The sequence below is a fragment of the Maniola hyperantus genome, chromosome 17 (assembly GCF_902806685.2).
Source record: "Maniola hyperantus chromosome 17, iAphHyp1.2, whole genome shotgun sequence".
In the NCBI taxonomy this organism is placed as follows: Eukaryota; Metazoa; Arthropoda; class Insecta; order Lepidoptera; family Nymphalidae; genus Maniola; species Maniola hyperantus.
Window position 1 is genome coordinate 9,060,350 of NC_048552.1, and position 20,145 is coordinate 9,080,494.

The following is a 20,145-nucleotide window of genomic DNA, read 5'->3' on the forward strand; positions in this document are numbered from 1 at the left end:
TGAGTTTACTGGACGTCTAAAAAATTGAATATTTTCTTTTCTTTATACTTATAGAGCATTATCCAAGAGCTATTCAACAAGTTATATATTGTAAGTCATAAATAAAATTAATGGCAACACTTATTGCCATTGCCATCTTGACAAAGTCTTGACAAGTATTTTATTATCGCTGTTGTTTTAAATGAGGGTTTATATTAAAAGCAGAATAAATGAAAAAGGTTTTATATCTGATTTTTAATAGAAGAATAAAAACTTTTGATTTTTAATAGATTATTGGAATGTCATCTGAACATAGAGATAGCATATGCATCTGAATGAGATAAAACCTTAAAGGATAAAACATGGTAAAAATTGGGTTAAAAGGAATTTATACTTACAAATTAAATAACAACTTCAAGACTTGTATTTCAGTTGTATTCGCAGTTTTTTTCCAGTTTCTAGTTTATCTTTAATCACAAGCTTCCTCTCTGGTCTATATCTACTCGTGTGTTTTGGCTCTATCAAAATATGAGAGCCTTGCTCCGGATTGGTTGCATATGGCCTTTCTAGAAGAGGTAGTTACCAACTATCCGTGATTCATAGGGATCTTGGTTCCATTGTCAAATCAGAACTGTTTACGTGATAACAACTAAACTATAATCACAGACTAGTACATCATGTTAAATACTGAAAGAGATCTTTTATAGACAATGCTAATGCCAATGGCATATAAAGGACCATTGTTAAGTAGGTAAGTATCTTAGCTGTGTTCGTTTGCTACTCTTTGTGCGCATGCGCGTGATTCGTGCATTTGCAGTTGCAAACGTCACTTGTCAAAGTCTCTGACTCACGAATTGGGCACACAACTCTTAAGTGTTTTTACTTGATAATATTAATGCATCAATTTTGCATATACTACCAACCAAAGAGTATGTAACCACTACGTTACTTTCATAATCTCAAAATATTAAAATATTAATATCTTTTTTTGGATGAATCCTGGAATGAAAAATCTTGGTGATTATGTTTAAGTAATGGACCCCCTGTGCTATTAATATTTTTTCCTACATAGACGCATTCAAGGTAAAATTTTGTATGAACTTTGCCGTTATTAAAATTTAGAGTCTTTAAATGTGAAAGTCATGTTTCGTTCCTTTTTTAGCAGTAGTATAAAGAAAAGGATGCAGATACTCAAAATTTAGTTAAGAGAGAGACTAGAGAATCGGGGCCAATTGGCTACTTTTTATCCCGAGAAATTAAAGAGTTCCCACGGGATTTTTAAAAACCTAAATCTACGCGTAAGTCGTGTATCAGCTAGTGTAGTTATAATTATCTACTAAATACTCTCATCCGGAAATTTAAGTAGAAAAAAGTGTAGAAAATCAATCCTTTAATGGAAAATATAGGTAGCATAATAAAAAATAGAACGTGAAGTACCTGTTAATTGAGAATGCATCGGGGAGGAAGCAGCTCTCAAGTATGCTATCCAAGTTTTCTACGCCAAGCAAGTTTAAGCAGAAAGGGTGCCTCGGGAATCCTAATGAATTCCTGTTGCGTGACTTGCTATGAATCTTAAACTTCTATTCTTTAGGTAGGTATTGGTTTCATACTCGTTTTTCATACTCAGTAGAATCTTGAAATAGGATCAATAATAACATAAGTGAATGATTTTATTTTGAATCGAACAGATTCTAGTTTTATTTCTTAACATATTGCAACTAATTAAAAAAATTTAGAGAACCAGCTGATGCTCGAGACTTCGCCTGCGCTGATTTAGTTTTCTAAAATCTCGTTTGATTTTCCAGAATAAAAAGTAGTCCTGTCATTTCCCAGGTCTTCAAATATATCCATGCAAAAAATCATGCCAATCTGTGACTCCATTGAAGCGTGATTAAAGGGCAAACCAAAAAAGTACAAACACACTTTTGCATTTCAAATATGGGTAGTAATTTTGATATGTTATGAATCTATTTCAAAAATCAGAACTGAAACATGAGGCGATGCTTAATTTTGTCAGTTTAGTTCACTTTTTGTTAGTTTGTTTATTAGTATCATGCAAAACTACTGAACCAAACTGGGTTAAACTTTCGCAATTCAAAAGTATAATATAACTAGTAAATTATGCTCTTCTTTGAAAAGATGTCACAATAAATGTGCAAACCCAAGTTTGTAGTTCAAATACTGATCACAGATAGATGAGAAGAAATTGAAAATAAAAAAGTAAGTATAATATAATATTATTATGCATTACTAAATCTGAATCTGATATATATAAGTACATAAAGTATTTAAGTAACTTGACTTTTAAATTTCAATTTTCAATTAAAAAAAACAGGAAACTAGTGTTTCCTAGTGCGGTGACATAAAAATACTTGCTGGCATATAATAAGAGACATTCATACTTCACTGCCCTATTTTTACTTCTCTGTATCAGGAGAATAAATTCCGTGAACTGTAACGCGAGTTTTCTACAATATATTATATGGCGTGTGGGGGAAAGTATAATTTGTACAGGCCGCTGGGTACCGCCGCCGTTGGCAGACTGCCATTACCTAACTTGCCCAATATTACAAAAACTTCCTGCTAACCGAATACCGAAATATTACCATTATACCCGACCAGTGTCGTTTAAATATTGAGACACTCTAAAAGAAATGGTTGATGACCATTGAAATATATTCACAAATTCAAACAAATGAAAAAACACACTAATTAATTCATCAATTATCCATCCATACTAATATTATAAATGTGAAAGTGTTTTTTATGTTTATTTGAAACTAGTTGCCCCGGCGAACTTCGTATCGCCTAACAGTCGATTCAAATTTTTTAAGTTTTCTCTTCGTTAGAACCATCCTCGTACTTCAAGGAATATTATAAAAAAAGAATTAACGAAATCGGTTCAGCGGTTCTCGAGATTTGCAATGAACAACACATTTAGTGATTCATTTTTATATTATAGAGAAGATAACGCTTTCACCACAGACAAATTTCCCTTGTTATATTGCTCAATAAAGGCAGCTAATGAGTGTTCTATAATGGAGAGGAAGGAATTTTACTGCTGTAAGATGAGATTATTAGCGAGCGAAACCCATGGAGAGTCCATTATAAATTATTTATAACTAGATGATGCCTGCGACTTCGTCCGCGTGAATTTATGTTTTTTAAAATCCCGTGAGAACTCATTGATTTTCCGGAATAAAATGTGCCTATGTCCTTCCTCGGGATATAAACTACCTCTGTACCAAATTTCATCAAAATCGGTTAAAACGTTGGGTCGGGAAAGCTAGCAGACAGACAGACAGACAGACACACTTTCGCATTTATAATATTAGTATGGATGTTTCATAACACACGGAACTATTCTTAAAAAGGAAATTTGTACAATAATTATTATACCTAAAATATATACTTTTTTCTGTTCAGTTATACTTTTTGTACAACTAAACAGAAATTGAATTTTTATTATCTGGGCGGACTATTACTATCTTCACTACTGAACACGTATCTTCTCTTAGAAAGAGAAAGATGTCCATCACACAGGCCAAGTGCGGATTAGCAGACTAACTTCGCCCTCCTTTAAAAATATTATGCAGGTTTTCTCACGATATTTTCCTTAATGGTTAAAGCAATTTATTTAATTGTTGTAATATTGTACGTACAGTTTCAATTTAGTAGTTTCTTTATAAAAAGCTCTTGTATCTCATTTACTCATCATTTTTACTCATTTTATTAAAAACACAATAATACGTTACATTTCGTTTCATTGTGACCACTTTGATGTTGTACACGTGTTCCGTTTACTCAGAGCCGTGACGTGATGTTTTAGTTTGTCGAGCGATATTTTGTACTCGTAAATTTATTACGACATCACGATATAGTTGAGTATATGTTTAACATAATGTTACATAATGCAGTTTTATTGTACACTTTTGAGTTGTACCACAATTATTTGACCAAATTTTTTGTTGTATGTACCTAACTATGTTATAGGTTGATTTTATCCATACTAATATTATAAATGCGAAAGTGTGTCTGTCTGTCTGTCTGCTAGCTTTTCGCAGCCCAACCGTTCAACCGATTTTGATGCAATTTGGTACAGAGTTAGCTTATATCCCGGGGAAGGATAGGGGATAGGCTACTTTTCATCCCGAAAAATTGATGAGTTCCCACGGGATTTTAAAAAAACCTAAATCCACGCGGACGAAGTCGCGGGCATCATCTAGTCTTCTATAATATAAAAATGAATCGCTAAATGTGTTGCTCATCGCAAATCTCGAGAACAGCTGAACCGATTTCGCTAATTCTTTTTTTATAATATTCCTTGAAGTACGAGGATGGTTCTTACGGAGAAAAAAATTTAAAAAATTTGAATCGACTGTTAGGCGGAACGAAGTTCGCCAGGGCAGCTAGTATAATCATAATTAATTATTTAGTTTCATTTTTATAATAGATCATATTATTATTTATTTCAAGGATACTTTGACATATTATTGTCGACGTTTGCCTCCAATTTCTATTATTAAGTAGATCATAGATTTTCATGAAAAAAATACACGTACCTACCTAAATAATATTATAGTCCCAAATATATCACATCACACACAGAAAATATTTTTTTATTTAATTCGACATACTCAAATACCTTTCTCATAAAATATTATCGCAATTTAAAAAATATACTTAAACTTAAACGTACTTACCTGTTATTTCGTACGTATCCAATTAAATTTTAACTCATCTTACTCTCACCGCTACATTCATCAACGGCTTAATTAGTGCAGCTGTATATCCAAAATAGATTTAGCTATAAAGTACCTGTCATGTAGGTAGGTACTTGTCTAATAAACCTAAATTTTTTATACAAATCAGTGGTTAGGTATATTGAACACCTCGTTCACAACACCAAAAAGTTATGAGACTAGGTTTTGACAAAACTTGCAAAAAGCTTGACCGAAAAATTACAATTTATAAACTTGTTAGTATTGTCACTTTTTCAGACACAATTATTGTTTTGTCCTAAGCTACGTACTTAGCATTATTTTTTAAAACGTGAAAATACCAATAATACCCACATTCCTAGCGATAACTCTAAAACCACTTTTTACAATTAACTACGCTAAACTAATTAAACTACTTACGTTTTATAGAAATAGAACGGTTGTTTTGTTTCGATGGCGAACGGTGAACATGGAACAAGGTCGTCTTATACCTAGTTGTTCTATTCCACTTTAAAATATGATTACGTATATTGAAGTTGATATCAAAATACGTGACCCTATAACCGGCTTTACGATGAATTACTCGTAATCGAAAAATATATAGCGTGTAAAGAGAGTATGCCATGATTTTCGCCACAAGTTTCAACTCCGCGGGTAACGTTACGAGGATTTATCGTAATGCATTCTTTTTAAACTTGAAACCTGCCTTTGTTCATTTAGTATTACAGATGTTATTCATTTGTTATTCATCAAATGACGAACTAAATAACTGCGCCATACTTTATATACTTTTTCATTTGGAACAGCAGCGTAGCAGTTGATTTGCTGACATTCACTTTATTTACGTAACATAAATAGTGGATTTAATGTTCAATACTACATTATATAAAATAATTAATTTTTACATTAGCTCTACTCTGGTCTGGTAAAAGGCTTCAGCTGTGACTAGTTAAGTTTAGACGACCTCCCTGGTGCAGTAGTAAGCGCTGTCTTATTGGTGGGAGGTCCCGGGTTCGATTCCTGGAAGGGATTTGGAATTTATATAATTTCTAAATTTCTGGTCTGGTCAGGTGGGAGGCTTCAGCCGTGGCTACCAGCAAGTTACCACCCTACCAGCAAAGCCGTGCCGCCAAGCAAGTTAGCGTTCCGGTACGATGCCGTGTAGAAACCAAAGAGGCATTGGTTTATTAAAAACTGCCATACCCCTTCCAGGTTAGCCCGCTTCCATCTTAGACTGCATCATAACTTACCATCAGGTGAGATCGCAGTCAAGTGCTTACTTGTAATCATGAAAAAGGTAAAAACAGCTGATTAAAAAGAAGTAACATTTGTTTCACATTATACGGTAGTAATATTAACTTTCACAACTCTCAGAAACCCACATACCAAGATCAATGACCTACTTCTTAGTAAATAGTTTGAACTATTAAAGAACAGTTGCATGTTCAGTAGTCGTTAATATCAAGATTAATACAAAATTTCGAATTTTCTTTCGATTAAACCCTTGTTTATCGTAGCTATGATTATTTCAAAACTCTTTCCGTTTCAAACGGTAACTTGTGTTTATAATTCAAAACTTCGTTTGCAAAGGTCAAATGCTTTCCAATTATTTCAATTTCAATGAGTACCTATGCCATTTGAACTGTTAACATTTAATAGTGTTCAAACTTAAAAACTTCGTAATAGGTTGAACACTTGTAAAACTAGGATTAGGTCGAGCATTAATAATTTTATTGAAGCTGTTTTATATTATTTTGATTTTTTAAATAAAAATAGCGAGCAAAATTGAGCAGGTGGGTCACCTGATGACCGCCGCCCTTGAACACGATTTCCTTCAATAAGGTCGATTCTCTTGTACACAATCTCTAAACTAAACTAAATTAACAGGTCTAAATCTAGTGCCATCCTTTTCCGCAAGCAACATTATGAAAGGGATAGCAATAGATTTAGACGTGCCATTTTAGTTTAGTTTAGAGATTGTGTACAAAAGAATTAGCCACATTAATAACCTAAATAATGTTTCATTTTTGCTTAGACCTTCTACATCATATTTTTAAAGCCAATATAATAATTATTGAGAACTAACCCATTGTAAATCTCCATTAAATATGGGTATGAATGGCAAATCAAATTTAAATTAATTACAAGTTCCACTATAAGTTAAAATGGAAATGAATTCTGGCTAAGAAAATAATGAGCCATCAAGCGATTCCAATCTCCACCCCTGCATCGGAGCTCGCTTTCTTAACGCCTGCGATTGACAAGCGCGAGCAAAAAGCTTTCGAGACGCTTTAAGAACAAGAAAATGGGATGCCGGTTTACACGAAAATGCCTTGAAATATTCTTCGTTTCAATAAAATCCCAACGACATTTATTAAGAAATTGTAGTAAGTAATATTGTAGGTATTGTAAAAACGAGTACATACCTTCGGCAGTGAAAAATCGCCTAATTAATCGTGATATGTACCCGTTTTATACACTACAACTGTGTCGTTAAACCACGAAATAAGCTTAAAATCATTTATCACTCTACCGGCAAAGCTGTGCCGCCAAGCGATTTAGGGTTCCGGTTCGATGCCGTGTAGAAACCAAAGGGGTATGTGTTTAATTAAACTTCCATACCCCTTCCAGGTTAGCCCGCTAACATCTTGACTTCATTATCACTTGCCACCAGGTGATATTGCAATCAAGGGATAACTTGTATCTGAATAAATAAATAAAAAAACAGAAGTAATAGTTTTTACCACCACAGATTTCAGAATAAGTATGTACTTCGTATTTGACGAATTGTTGTAATAAGTAAAAATAGAAATATGGCAGCCTAAAAACGGCAGTTACTCTCAAGTCGTGCCTACAGAAGTTTTGCTTCAAAACGCGCTGCGCGTTGCCCCAAAGACAGTAGATTCAATTTCTAGTAGTTCATTAAAAATTCTGTGATGTCTATAATAGTTTGTTTGTTCCTTTCTTTGGTTGTCCTGTCGTTTGCTTAGGCTTGTTTCACGAAAGATTGACGAATTTCACAGTTCTAAGTTTCAGATATACTTAATACCAGCTCGATCCAAACTCATGTGAGCGAAGTCACGCACAAAAGCTGGTACAAAGGAAGCTTAAATGGTATTTTAATAAAAAAAGTTTTATCGATCATATCGACACTACCGTTTGTTAGTGAAAAACGGGGTACGTGCGAAGATAAACCGAAAAATGCAATGAAATAAATCGAGTGACACGAAACGTATTGAAATAAAGAAAAAAAAATCAGCTTGCGAATATTAAGCTCTGGAACACACACAACACACACGTGTTGTGGTTTACTGTTTCCGTCGGCGTCGGTATGGAAACGAAAAGTTTTCACTTGCTATCCTAAAACCGAAATTCTAAACTTTTTGAAAACATTTCGACAAACTGTTTAATAACAACTGTGATTTATCCGTTTTTTTTATAAACAAAATAAGACAGGCACTTTATAAACAAAATAAGTAAAAAACAATTATCAAAATCATTATCAAATTCCTATAACATTTGACTATGTCTCGGACATGATCACTAACTATGGGCCTCATAGGAAAGCTCAGAGTCACTCAGCGGGCGATGGACAGAGCTATGCTTGGCGTTTCTCTACGTGATCAAATCAAAAATGAGGAGATCCGTAGGAGAACTAGAGTAACCGACATAGCTCAACGGGTTGCGAAGCTGAAGTGGCAATGGGCAGGGCACATAGTCCGGAAAACCGATAAACGTTAGGGTCTCAAGGTGCTGGAATGGCAACCTCGCACGGGAAGGCGCAGCGTTGGAAGACCCCCCACTAGGTGGACGGATGGCATCAGACGAGTCGCAGGGAGCCGCTGGATTCAGTTGGTGCAAGACCGTTGCGTGTGGAACTCCCTACAAGAGACCTATATCCAGCTGTGGACGTCTATCGGTTGATAATGATGATAACACCTCCAATAATCCAATAAGTTGACTTTTTCAATTATAATATGAGTATCTTCAAGTCTAGAGTCTTAGTGAATAGAGTGAATAAGCATCTTTAGGCAAGCGCGCTCTATCTTAGGCTGCATCATCACTTGCCACCAGGTCTGATTCCAGCCAAGCGCTAGTCTATAAATTAAAAAAAAACTTAAATATAAAATAAGTACAAAGGCTTATCTAATAATGAAATAGAAACACTTTGTTCTTTCGTGAGTAGCAACCGAGACACATAAAATTAAGATGCCTACTATGTCCAAAAGTATGTTCTCGTAAAATATTACAATAATGTTTGCCATAAAGGCTCTCCTATTGTGTTTCCACGGCATTCGTTCATCTTGGAACATGAGAAATTAGCTCTGGCTTCTGTCACGACAAACGGGATTCATTAATTCTTGTTGCGTATGTAGGTTCTGGGACATTTTAATCAAGATATTAAAATGGCGAAAATTTCAATAAAGTCGTAGAAGATTAACCAATTTGATTGTTCAAAAGGATTTTACGAAGAACAAGCTCGTAACTACATTAGTCTAGTGGCTATATTATTCGGTTGGGACAAAAAAGTTTTTCTGTCAATTTTTTTCAGTAAGGTGGTGAGAAATTGGGGAGTGTGGAAGGTGCCTCGAACAGCACGTCAAGCCGTCTTTAGTTGTATCTTTTTGCCATCTCATCGGGCTATGAGGGTGAGGTAAGTAATACAGATGCACCTGGCAAATCAAAACAACATGAACAAAAATAAAATTGGCAATGATGGAAACGTTTTAGCGTCTATAATTTAGTTTTAATATAGCTTTTAGTGCAACGTATAACTTTTTCTGGAACATCCACCTAATTGACCCAAAAAGCACAATCTACCCATCTTCATTACACAAGCAATATGTATGTCAAGCTATGTCTAGAACGGCCTAATGGATGAAGCGAGAAAATGAAACAGGCGAGATGAACAAAAACATGCATTTAGCAGTTAAGTAACTAACATCCGAATTATAGTAGAGCCACAGTTTAATACGAAATGAAATCATTAAAATGCATTTGAAAATAAGTTGGACGAAATATTTACTAAAAAGCTTTTTCTTCGTGCGCTTCAAGAATGAAGAGTTTATTGTATCTAATCATCATCTAATAAACAATAATATTCTCATTTCAGCTTATGGAAGTCGACTGGTAGACTATGCGTTTGTAATAAACGTCACCACATCCAGTCCTCATTCTTCCTTATCCAGCCAATCCAACTTGTTTAAGCAACGATGACCCAAGTCGGAAACTGGATGCGTCACCGACTTTGGAGATCCGAATTGGGTAGTTTGACATGACCTTCATCCCTCGGAGAGTACGTTGAGCTGTTGATCCCAGCTATTATCTTTACAGTCTTTAAAACTAATATTCAAAACTGCAGTCTTAGTTGTCCTATGTGAAAGGATCTAGGAATGCACCGCATTCAGCACACAGTAAAATCCAAAATAGTAGTAGTAAAGAATTTACTATATAAATAAATTGATTTTGTGTTTCTAAAATTATAGTCTTTTGAAGTCAGATGTGGTATGTTATATCCCTCGTTGATTGATAAGGCGCGACCTAAAGGCCTCCATTAGTACTTAGAGCATCCCACGGTCACGGTGAACATAATTCATTAACCCCTTGCACACTACACTGTAGGATGCTACGTCGCGTCTGGCTGCGATTGAGGGTTATTTATAGGTGTAGGGAAATATTTCCGGGATATATTGGGCAATGTCCTTGAGACACCTTCTTATTTTTGGGTCATCATCATGATCAACCTATTACCGTCCCGCTACTGAGCGTAGGTCTTCTCTCAAAGTGAGAAGGGTTGGACCATAGTTTGTCTACGGCAAACGGAACAAAAATGTAACTCTCGGTAAGTGATGCATACTTGTGCCGCTTACCGTTTTCAGCCATTTCTGCTGCGGCTCCCAGTCTTGATGCTGTCTCCCAGATATGACGCGGATAATTAAGTAATATTAAGTATGGATATTAAATTTAGAAACATAAATATGAAAACATCAACGAAGTAAAATCTAACCCTTTCATTTTTGGATTCACCCTTGTTAAATTAAAAAGAGGAATGTACAAACAACTACCCTGTTAACCCAAATACATACAGTATACGTCGCAACGTGGATAAAAACTCTAATTACAGCGGAGCTTGCATTTATTTGCAGAACAGTTGTCAGCTGTGTAGGGTTGATGCATCATTCCGTTGCGAGTTCAAATAGGTCGCCCTGGTAGTATTTTCCCAGTAAATAAAAAAACCGGTCAAGTGCGAGTCAGACTTGCGCACCGAGGGTTCCGTACTACAGTCGTATTTTTTCGACATTTAACACGATAAATCAATAATTATTATGCAAAAAATTAAATAAATATTTGTTTTAGAATGTACAGGTAAAGCGCTTTCATATGATACCCTACCTGGTATGGTAATCTTACTTTGACAGTTGAAAATACTAATTATTAGTTCATGACCACATTTTAATTTTTTTTTTCGGTTCATCATAATTTTCACATTCCTTTTGAGTTATGGGACCCTAAAAAGACAGATTTTCTATCAACTTAGATTTACTTACATTACAATACATAATTCCTTGAAAAACTTGCCTAACTGACCTACTGATCTATTAATGTATAATGGCTGGTAGTAACTCGTATTGAGATGAAAAAGATGTGTATTAAAATAAAGGGTAAGTTACTTACCAGGAAGGCTATATGAACTATTAATTTTAACTATTGCTCTGATATACCATTTATTATTTAGTAATGGAGGCCTCTGACCTGACCTACATGCGCTGTAATTGGTAGCTACTTTACTCTGCAGGCAGTTAGCAATCTGTCAAAGGCTGTATATCAAGCTATCGTGCTGGACGCAATCATGATCCAAGGATATATCGTAATTTGATTAAAGACAGATTCCTTACCAGACTAATTGTGAATTGTGATCGCATAACACGAAAACACTTGCAAGAAGCCTAAAACGTAACGCATTTCCCAATCCATATTAATTAATATTATAAATGCCAAAGTGTGTCTGTCTGGCTGTTTGCTTTTCATGGTTCATTTGCTCAACCGTTTTTGACGAAATTTAGTAGAGGAATAGCTTGCATCCCAGGAAAGTACGTAGGCTACTTCTTGTCCCGGAAAATCGAAGAGTTCCACGGGATTAAAAAAACTAAATCCACGCGAACGGTGCAATGTCGCGGGCAGCAACTAGTTATATATTATGTGTGAAATGTTAGCAGCAAAATATGGCTGCATCGGGCATATAGAAGAATGCTGATGAGGTCACCACAGACTGGTGCTGACGCGTTCTCTTCTTGTGCATTTTATACAGCAGAGCGCCCCGATTCTGCAAACATCACTCGCGCTTTCAGTACTGTAACTTTTGGTTCTGGCAGCTATTGCGTCGGTTGCGATGCTTGCAGCGCTATGCGATCTCCCTAATAAATAACAAATACATTTGACCGGACCGATTGCAGATTAAATAATTCCTGAGGCAATTTTTAGACACGTACCTACGTATGTTAGGTCTCGAAGTGGTACACATTCGGCAATATTATTGAAAATTGGGTGAGTAGAAGACGGGAGTCGAGCTCCAACGTAGAGCCTCTCATTGTTTATTCAACACATAACCACCCGTAATTTTTTGTGGTCCTTTGAAATTGAATTTATATAGACGCAATGTTAAAGCCCAAGTAGGTATATTCCTAAACAATGCTACAAAATTAGTTACCAGTCAACCAGTTTGCCAGTTAGAGGTTTGATTGGCTAAAAACCTTAATTCTTGGAATTTACTTATATAATAATCTTATTTACAAAGTGAAGTGTCCGTTATAGACTTTGAAACTATTCAACCGATGTGCCCAAACGATGTTCATTAGAAAGGAAATAAATTTGAAGATGGTTTTAGAGTTTTTTTAGCGTAGTAGCACACGTCAGGTATCTGCTAGCTTTCTTTAATTTTCAAAAAATAATTGATGCTCTTTTCCTCGAAGGATATAAAGTGAACGTGAGCTTCCACTCAATTAGTAAATAATCAGATTACATAATATATTGTTTTAAGGAAGATACGAGTTTAAGTATTATAAGTAGAATAAAGGCCGCTCGCTCTCGATTGGCCACTCCCACGGACAGAGTCCCGAACGTGTAAGCCTATTTCAGATAGATTATGTAAATGGTGCAGACACAATCCCATAATAGTATTGTTGTTAGTATACGGGCTTAGTTAAAGATGGCAGGATAGACAGCGCTCGTCTTCAAAATGTTCACATTTACATAATTCTTCAGGTTTATATTTTTGTATTTGTTTTATCTTATGAATAATAAATAAAATTTTGCCTTTCGTCTGCACCTACGCCTTTCTGAATAATTAATTTGAACGAGACAATATAGATTTGAGGTCAAAATTGTTTTCTTAACCTTAATAAAAAATGTCTTTTGTCGTCTCTTCTGGACAGTTATTGTGTGCTTTTGTTATTGTAACTTTTATTTGACAGGTTCTAAGATATTTTTTTAAAATTTAAGATTTATGTGTTTGACTTTGACGAAAAATTACCTACAGGGTTGTATATTTTATCTAAGATTTAAGATATTTTTTTCAAACAGGGGAACTGTTATTTTCCATGTGCTTGCTATAGATTAAACTTGCATACTATAGGTACCTAAGTGTTAAATAGGTACCCATGTGAAAAATGGTGCTTATTAATTTTTTTTCACACAAGCAAATTTTATAATGTGTTCATAATGATGAGAGAAAAGGTTTTCTATATTATTAATAGTAAAGTATACACTGTATGACTACTTGTAGACGACCTTGATGTATTATTTAGCAGATAATATGAACACATTATGCAAATGTACCTACCCTATTTGTTATTGTTTGGCAACAAATCTTTCCACCAAATATTCATAGATTCGGGCGCCGTGTTATCCTACATCGACCTTTATAAAGTTAAGCATAATATTATAAAATTTTATGCAATGTATCTTAGGAAAACTCTCGATTTGGTATTTACATAATCTACACTAGTATTACCAACTAGATGATGCCCGCGACTTCATCCGCGTGAATTAAAATTTTTAGAAACCCCGTGGAAACTTTTTGACTTTCGGGATAAAAAGTAACCTATGTCTTTCCCCGGGATGCAAGTATCGGTTGAAAGGATGAACAGACAGAAAGACACACTTTCGCATTTATAATATTAGTATGGATGGGAATGTAGGTACATCTGTCTGCATGTCTGCTACCGTTTCGCGGTCCAATGGCTTGAAACCTAAAGACAGATATGAAATACTTCTTGTCTCACAAAATAAACAAATAAATAAATCAATGTAATTGTTTGATATTCCTTGCACCCTGAAAACTTTAAAAGTTGTCTTATTAATAAAACAAAATGTGTCTCAATTTTTGATATGATTGATTGATCTATCACGCACAACTGGAACTACTGGACCGATTGAGCTGAAATTCGACATGCAGATAGCTATTATGACCTAGATATCCGCTAAGAAAGGATTTTGGAAAATTCAACCCCTAAGGGAATTAAATAGGAGGTTGGAATTTGTATAGTCCACGCGGACGAAATCGCCGGCATAAGCTAGTGTTTGACGATATTATGTAGGGTCAGCAACAAAGCTAGGTTTGCACCCGCCAGTACAAGCTACTATGGGCAGGTGCATACCTAGCTTTGTTGCTGACTGTACTTCACAGGGCACGAACGTTATTCATGTGTTTGACATTTTGTGGGGCTGCGGCTAGAAATATCGCAACAATATCTGTATCTCAAATCTAGGTTAGGCTTTATTCGACAAACACATGAAATCTTCAAAGATCGTAGATTAATACTAAGTATAGACTATTTCAGACTTAGATGGAGCGGAAAAGATACGTTTTCTACAATGAACTACTGTTGACTGCGATTTTACCTATACCTAGTTATGGATCTTACACTGTAACCATCCATAAATTGGTGGTCGACAAGGGTTTATTTTTGTAACAGTTACAGGTCTTATAAAACAGATATTTAGGAATGATTACGGTTGGAAAATTGCAAAATGTTTTTAATTTAAATTTAAATTTTATGTTAACATTCAAACACCATCAGTCTTGGTAGAATTAATGGTTCATATTCAGCATGGAGACCTAATTGTACCTGCATTTTATTGAATAAATCATTTAATTGAAAATTCCACTCTAAATAACACAATACAAAGCTCATATTTCGATGCTTTAGGTACCGTGAGTCGAGTCGGAGTGGTGGATGTAATGTGCGAAGACGTTTAACTTTGCTCTAAGCTGAGCTGAGCTACTGAATAAAACTATAATTCAAAATATTAAATTAAGTTATAAACAATTATCTTTAACACAATCGTGAAGTATGAACCCGATAATTATTTGTAGTTCAAAAATAATAACTTGTGTCATTATTGTAGTTTTTACCTTCTAGCTAACAACCTTTATCGATTTAAGTTGTTCTAGTTAGTAATTATATTTCGTGTCTCACGCAACCACATTTTATAAGTAACGCGTAATTTTTAAAGCTAAGCAATGCATGGAAATTGAACAACTATTTGTAAATATTGCGTTTTATATAAATTAAGCTGATGCTTGCGACTTCGTTCGCGTGGAATTAGGTTTTTGAAAATCCCGTGGGAACTCTTTGATTTTCCGGGATAAAAATTACACTATTTCACTCTACAGGTCTTTATCTATAACCATGCAAAAAATCACGTCAATCTGTTGCACCGTTGCGACGTGATTGAAAGACAAACCAACAAACAAACACACTTTCGCATTTATAATAAGGGCACTGATTGAAATAATTTTATTCCTTAAATATGCTCAGTTGCTCGTTTTATCTTCTTTGTACAATTTAGATCCTATTTCATTTAGAATATTAGGCATAATAGGCATATTTAACCATGACTAAAATTCCATCTCTTTTCCCACACAAAGCGTAAAGTTTGGGCTAGGGATAAGGAGACGTAGGGATCATCACCATGGTCCATGACCAGCCCATCGCCGGCCCACTACAGAGAACGGGTCTCCCCTCAGAATGAGATGGGTGTGCCACGCTGGGCCACTGCAGATTATCAGACTTCACACACCTTTGAGAATATTATGTTGAACTCTCTGGCATGCAGGTTTTCTCACAATGTTTGCAAGTGATATATTTTAATTACTTAAAACGCACATAACTCCGAAAAGTTAGAGGTGCTTGCCCGGGATCCAACCCCAGAGCTCCCGAAAAGAAGGGCTACGATTTAACCACTAGGCTCTGACTCTAATAGGTAAGAATATAATTGCTTAACGGGGTGTGAATCCGTTTCAGTCCGTAGTATGTCCATTAAATAGCTGCACTAGTACAGAAAAGTCATCACAACCGAATATAAACTGATTATATTATTATGACGACCTCTCTGGCGTAGTGGTAAGCACTGTGGTTTATTAGTGGAAGGTCCCGGGTTCGATTCCTGGCAGGGGTTTGGAATTTTTTAATTTCTAAATTTCTGGTCTAGTCTGGTGGGAGGCTTCGGCCGTGGCTAGTTATCACCCAACCGGCAAAGCCGTGCTGCCAAGTGATTTAGCGTTCCGGTACAATGCCGTATAGAAACCAAAGTGGCATTGGGTTTAATAAAACTGACAGACCCCTTCCAGGTTAGCCCACTTCCATCTTAGACTGCATCATCACTTACCACCAGGTGAGATTGCAGTCAAGGGCTAACTTGTATTTGAATTTAAAAAAAAAACTTATAAGTCATGTAATATTTTTACTTTCTTTGCAGTAAAAAAGGCGCGCTACGTTGGTATTCAAGGTAAGAAAACTCTATTTCTTTAATATTTTATTTTAAATTGTTGTAAAACGGTTAAATTTTAATTGTCGTTATAAACTGAAAAATGGCCATTTATCTATGTCTCCTGGAATATAATGTAGCGTAGATAGCATTCACCCCTTTTTTATCGTTGTTAATTAATTGCAACTTTTTCAAAACTCGAACAAGTATAATTAATTTTGTTGAAAATAGGTCAAGGAGTTAGAATAAAATACATTTTTAAATTGTAAATAATCCTTCCAAAAGTAACATTCATTTTCTCACTACAATAATTAGAGCAAAGAGTTTACAGAAATTGTTAGGTAGTAAGTAGGTACTGATTCAGAAAACAAGACTTTATAATTCTCTTTTATATAGTTTATTTTTGTTTGCAGCAACTCAATTCAACACATACGTGACTCTCAAACTACAGAATGTCAAGTCGACGACGGTGACAGTGAAGGGCCCGACTCCGAGCTGGGAACAGGACTTCCTCTTGTGAGTGCTTTTATTGTATAATCTACTTACTTGCGACTTGTTAGCGCTATAAAAGGCTGCACAACTCTTGAACTCCACCACAATCCTATACCACACATAGTCATACATACCAACAATAGAAACCAACCGTCAAACAAAGGAAAACTAGAAACCTTCAGAGCAAGAGTGAATAGGCATCTTCTAGGCAAACGCGCTCCAAAGTCCAACCACCTTATCATTGCTCTGTTTCTCAGGCATGGTTGGCGTCAAGCGTAAGTCTATCCCACAATAAAATAAAAAAAGTTTGCATCTCCATTTACCGTTAGCAGATGTGTCAATAGATTTAGAGTTCAAACATTTCGTAAGCGCAATATTTTATTAGTTAGCGCCATCTAGTACCCCACAACTAAAACTAGCTACAATTAAAGAAGAATAGATGAACATTTTTTAATTAATCATTGTACAGTCTTGAATTATTAGAACATTGATAAATAATTAAGAATACCCGAACATTTTCGTACTTCTCCATTAATCTTTTGATATTACTTTGAATAGTCTACGCCATATACTCTATGGCTCTTACATCTCAGGTTCATATGTGGCTTTGCAATATGATTTTTTGTAGCAAGTAGCAACGTCTTAGTGGTACCCATATCACTGAGATTAGGCCAAGATGAATGAAGCCTTTGATCCGCGTTATTTATGATGCGTCATCTTAGACACACATGTTGCTGTATTATGTGTTCTATGTATGAAGAAATAAGGATGTTTACGGTGTAAATTTGGTTGTTCCATTATTTACTATATGAATTAGTTAATTATTTACTATATTTTACGTAACGTGACCCATGGTATATTATTTAGGCTTTATTTATTATGATCTAGTTTGGTGAGCACATTGATTGTATAATTACGGTTCGTAAAGTTCTAAGCGAAACAAGTGACCTACATTAAAAAAAAAAATTACCTATTTAAAATTTTAATCATGGATTCATTAATAGTCGTCGTCGTCGTCGATCATCCTATTTATCTACATTTAATTTATTTATTTATCTATAGCTAGGCAAGCCAGCCCTTTGAACGTGAAAGCGTAGTTAGGGATGTGTTAAACCAACCAATAGGATCGAATGCATATTACATAATTGAAGATTATCTAAATGATAAAAGAGCGTGGATTGGACCTGCAGCTCGTTCCAGCAACGCACAAGACTGCAAATACTATTTTATACATGGCACAATTTTGTACCTATATCAAATATTTGAAAAGAGCAACCGCCGAGTTTCTTGCTGGTTCTTCTCGGCAGGAAAGGCATTCCGAACCAGTGGTAGATGCATCCGACTATTCGTAAGCACTTGTAAAAGTTTATACGAATAAAAAAGATTTTCATTTTCATTTTCATTTTCAATGTTCCTTCAGGACTTTTGTGATTGGCTATTTATCGGACCCCCACAATCGAAGATAGTAGTAAATTAGTTAAGTTGAAGAGAAACTTTTAAAATTAAAAATCTCTCTAGCCATATTTTTCTCTTGGTAAGAAAATAATGAATTTAATGCCAAATAAATAGAATATTTCCAATATAAAATCTACGGCTCCAAAATAGTATCTCTACATAAAAATATATCTACTTCCATAATCAACATCCATGGACATGGTGCCAAAAACGCTGATCCTATTTTTCGCCTCTGAATCACTGAGAAAATACTGGCCATCAAAAATTACTAAACTATGATTGTATTCCTGACAAATTACAGTACTAAAGGACAGGAATTTGTCGTTCTCTGATTTACAAATATTTTATTATGTAATAGTTACCTACTAGATTTTGTCAGCTTTTCGCTCAATAATTGCCAGGCTTAACCAGCAAAAGCCCTCGCCACCTTTTTAAACTCTCCATATTTTAGCAAAGTAGCGTAAAATAAGTAAATTCCAGTCAATAAACTTTTATATCCTATCACGTTATTGTTACGAGCCTGTCTGTGCCTTACAATTACATTTTTACGGGCTGGAATGGATGTAAAAGCCATAAAATTGATTTAATAAAATATTCGCGGCTATATCAGATGACAGTATTGATCGGTGCCTCTGTTATCAATTGCAAGTCACATGCGATAACTGCAATGGTTATCTTTCCATACGTATTTACAGGTGGGCAATTGCAAAATATTGGAAAAGAAATACATAATATAGGTTATGTCGCTGTCAAACTAGGCCATGAAAATGACCAATGAATTAAATAGATCAAGTCTCATAGTACATCAGCAGCCTAAGCACAATCAGTACAGCGTCGTTATGCTTTCTTACGGCTTTTACAACGACGCGACGTTGCCAAAGAGAGATGTGTCACACAGGATTACTAAGAAGTAAGCTCAGAGCTAATTATACATTTTAAGTGATATAGTAATATTTTCGTATATCTTTTACTCTTGTTACATTGCCGTAAGACTTGCATCGAACCATAAAGATAGCAATATTTCGTAATAATAAAAAGCTATCATATGAATACAATTAGGTCAAGCACCAATTTACTCATTGATTAGGATAAGTTATACCACAGAAATCCTTTGTGAATAATACCGATGACAAAAAGAGTAGGTACTGCAAGTTTTTATACACCAGACATGTTGAGGCCAATTTTTACAGGACTTTATTGACTCTAGAAATTGGAGAAAACTCTAAACTCGAAGATTTCCCTGCAAAAATCCCTTTGAAATTATCTAAATGTAAATCATATGCACGTTTGTAGAAGGAAAAAAGAGGAGAGGAAGACCAAATAGGTAATGGATGGATTGGGTGTGCATTTAAAAGAGTCCGACAATGCATTGACGGATGACAGAAGTGAGTGGAAGTAGGAACTTGTAGTGCCGACCCCACATGGCATGGGATAAGGACAAGAAGAAGAAGTATAGATTTTCAAAACTATGTAAGGAAGTACTTGTTTGTTTGTTTCTGGTTGGGTAGCATTTAAAATCTGAAAAGTAATTGAGGCAATTATGTTATTTTCTTGAAGTGTGCCTGCAGTGTTATCATAAAGATTAGAGTAACGAGTTTTGGAGTAAAATGTTATTGCTTTGACTTCTGGATTTACCGTTTTTATGTTCGCGTAGATTGTTGTTATGACATTACGCTTTAGGAATTAGGCAATGTGTTTTACTTACGTAGGGTTCCGTACTCAATGGTGC

At 35.2% G+C, this 20,145-nt stretch overlaps 1 protein-coding gene across 3 annotated transcripts in view; it reads left to right on the top strand.

Annotated features, from left to right (window-relative positions):
- unc-13 overlaps positions 1–20,145 on the top strand; it is a 394,380-nt gene that overhangs the window by 37,314 nt on the left and 336,921 nt on the right. For all 3 annotated transcript variants that reach the window (XM_069504114.1, XM_069504112.1, XM_069504113.1), the window contains exons 2-3: positions 16,461–16,490; positions 16,883–16,985. In XM_069504114.1, coding sequence (XP_069360215.1) covers positions 16,461–16,490; positions 16,883–16,985 — 133 coding nt within the window. The remainder of the gene's footprint in view (positions 1–16,460; positions 16,491–16,882; positions 16,986–20,145) is intronic.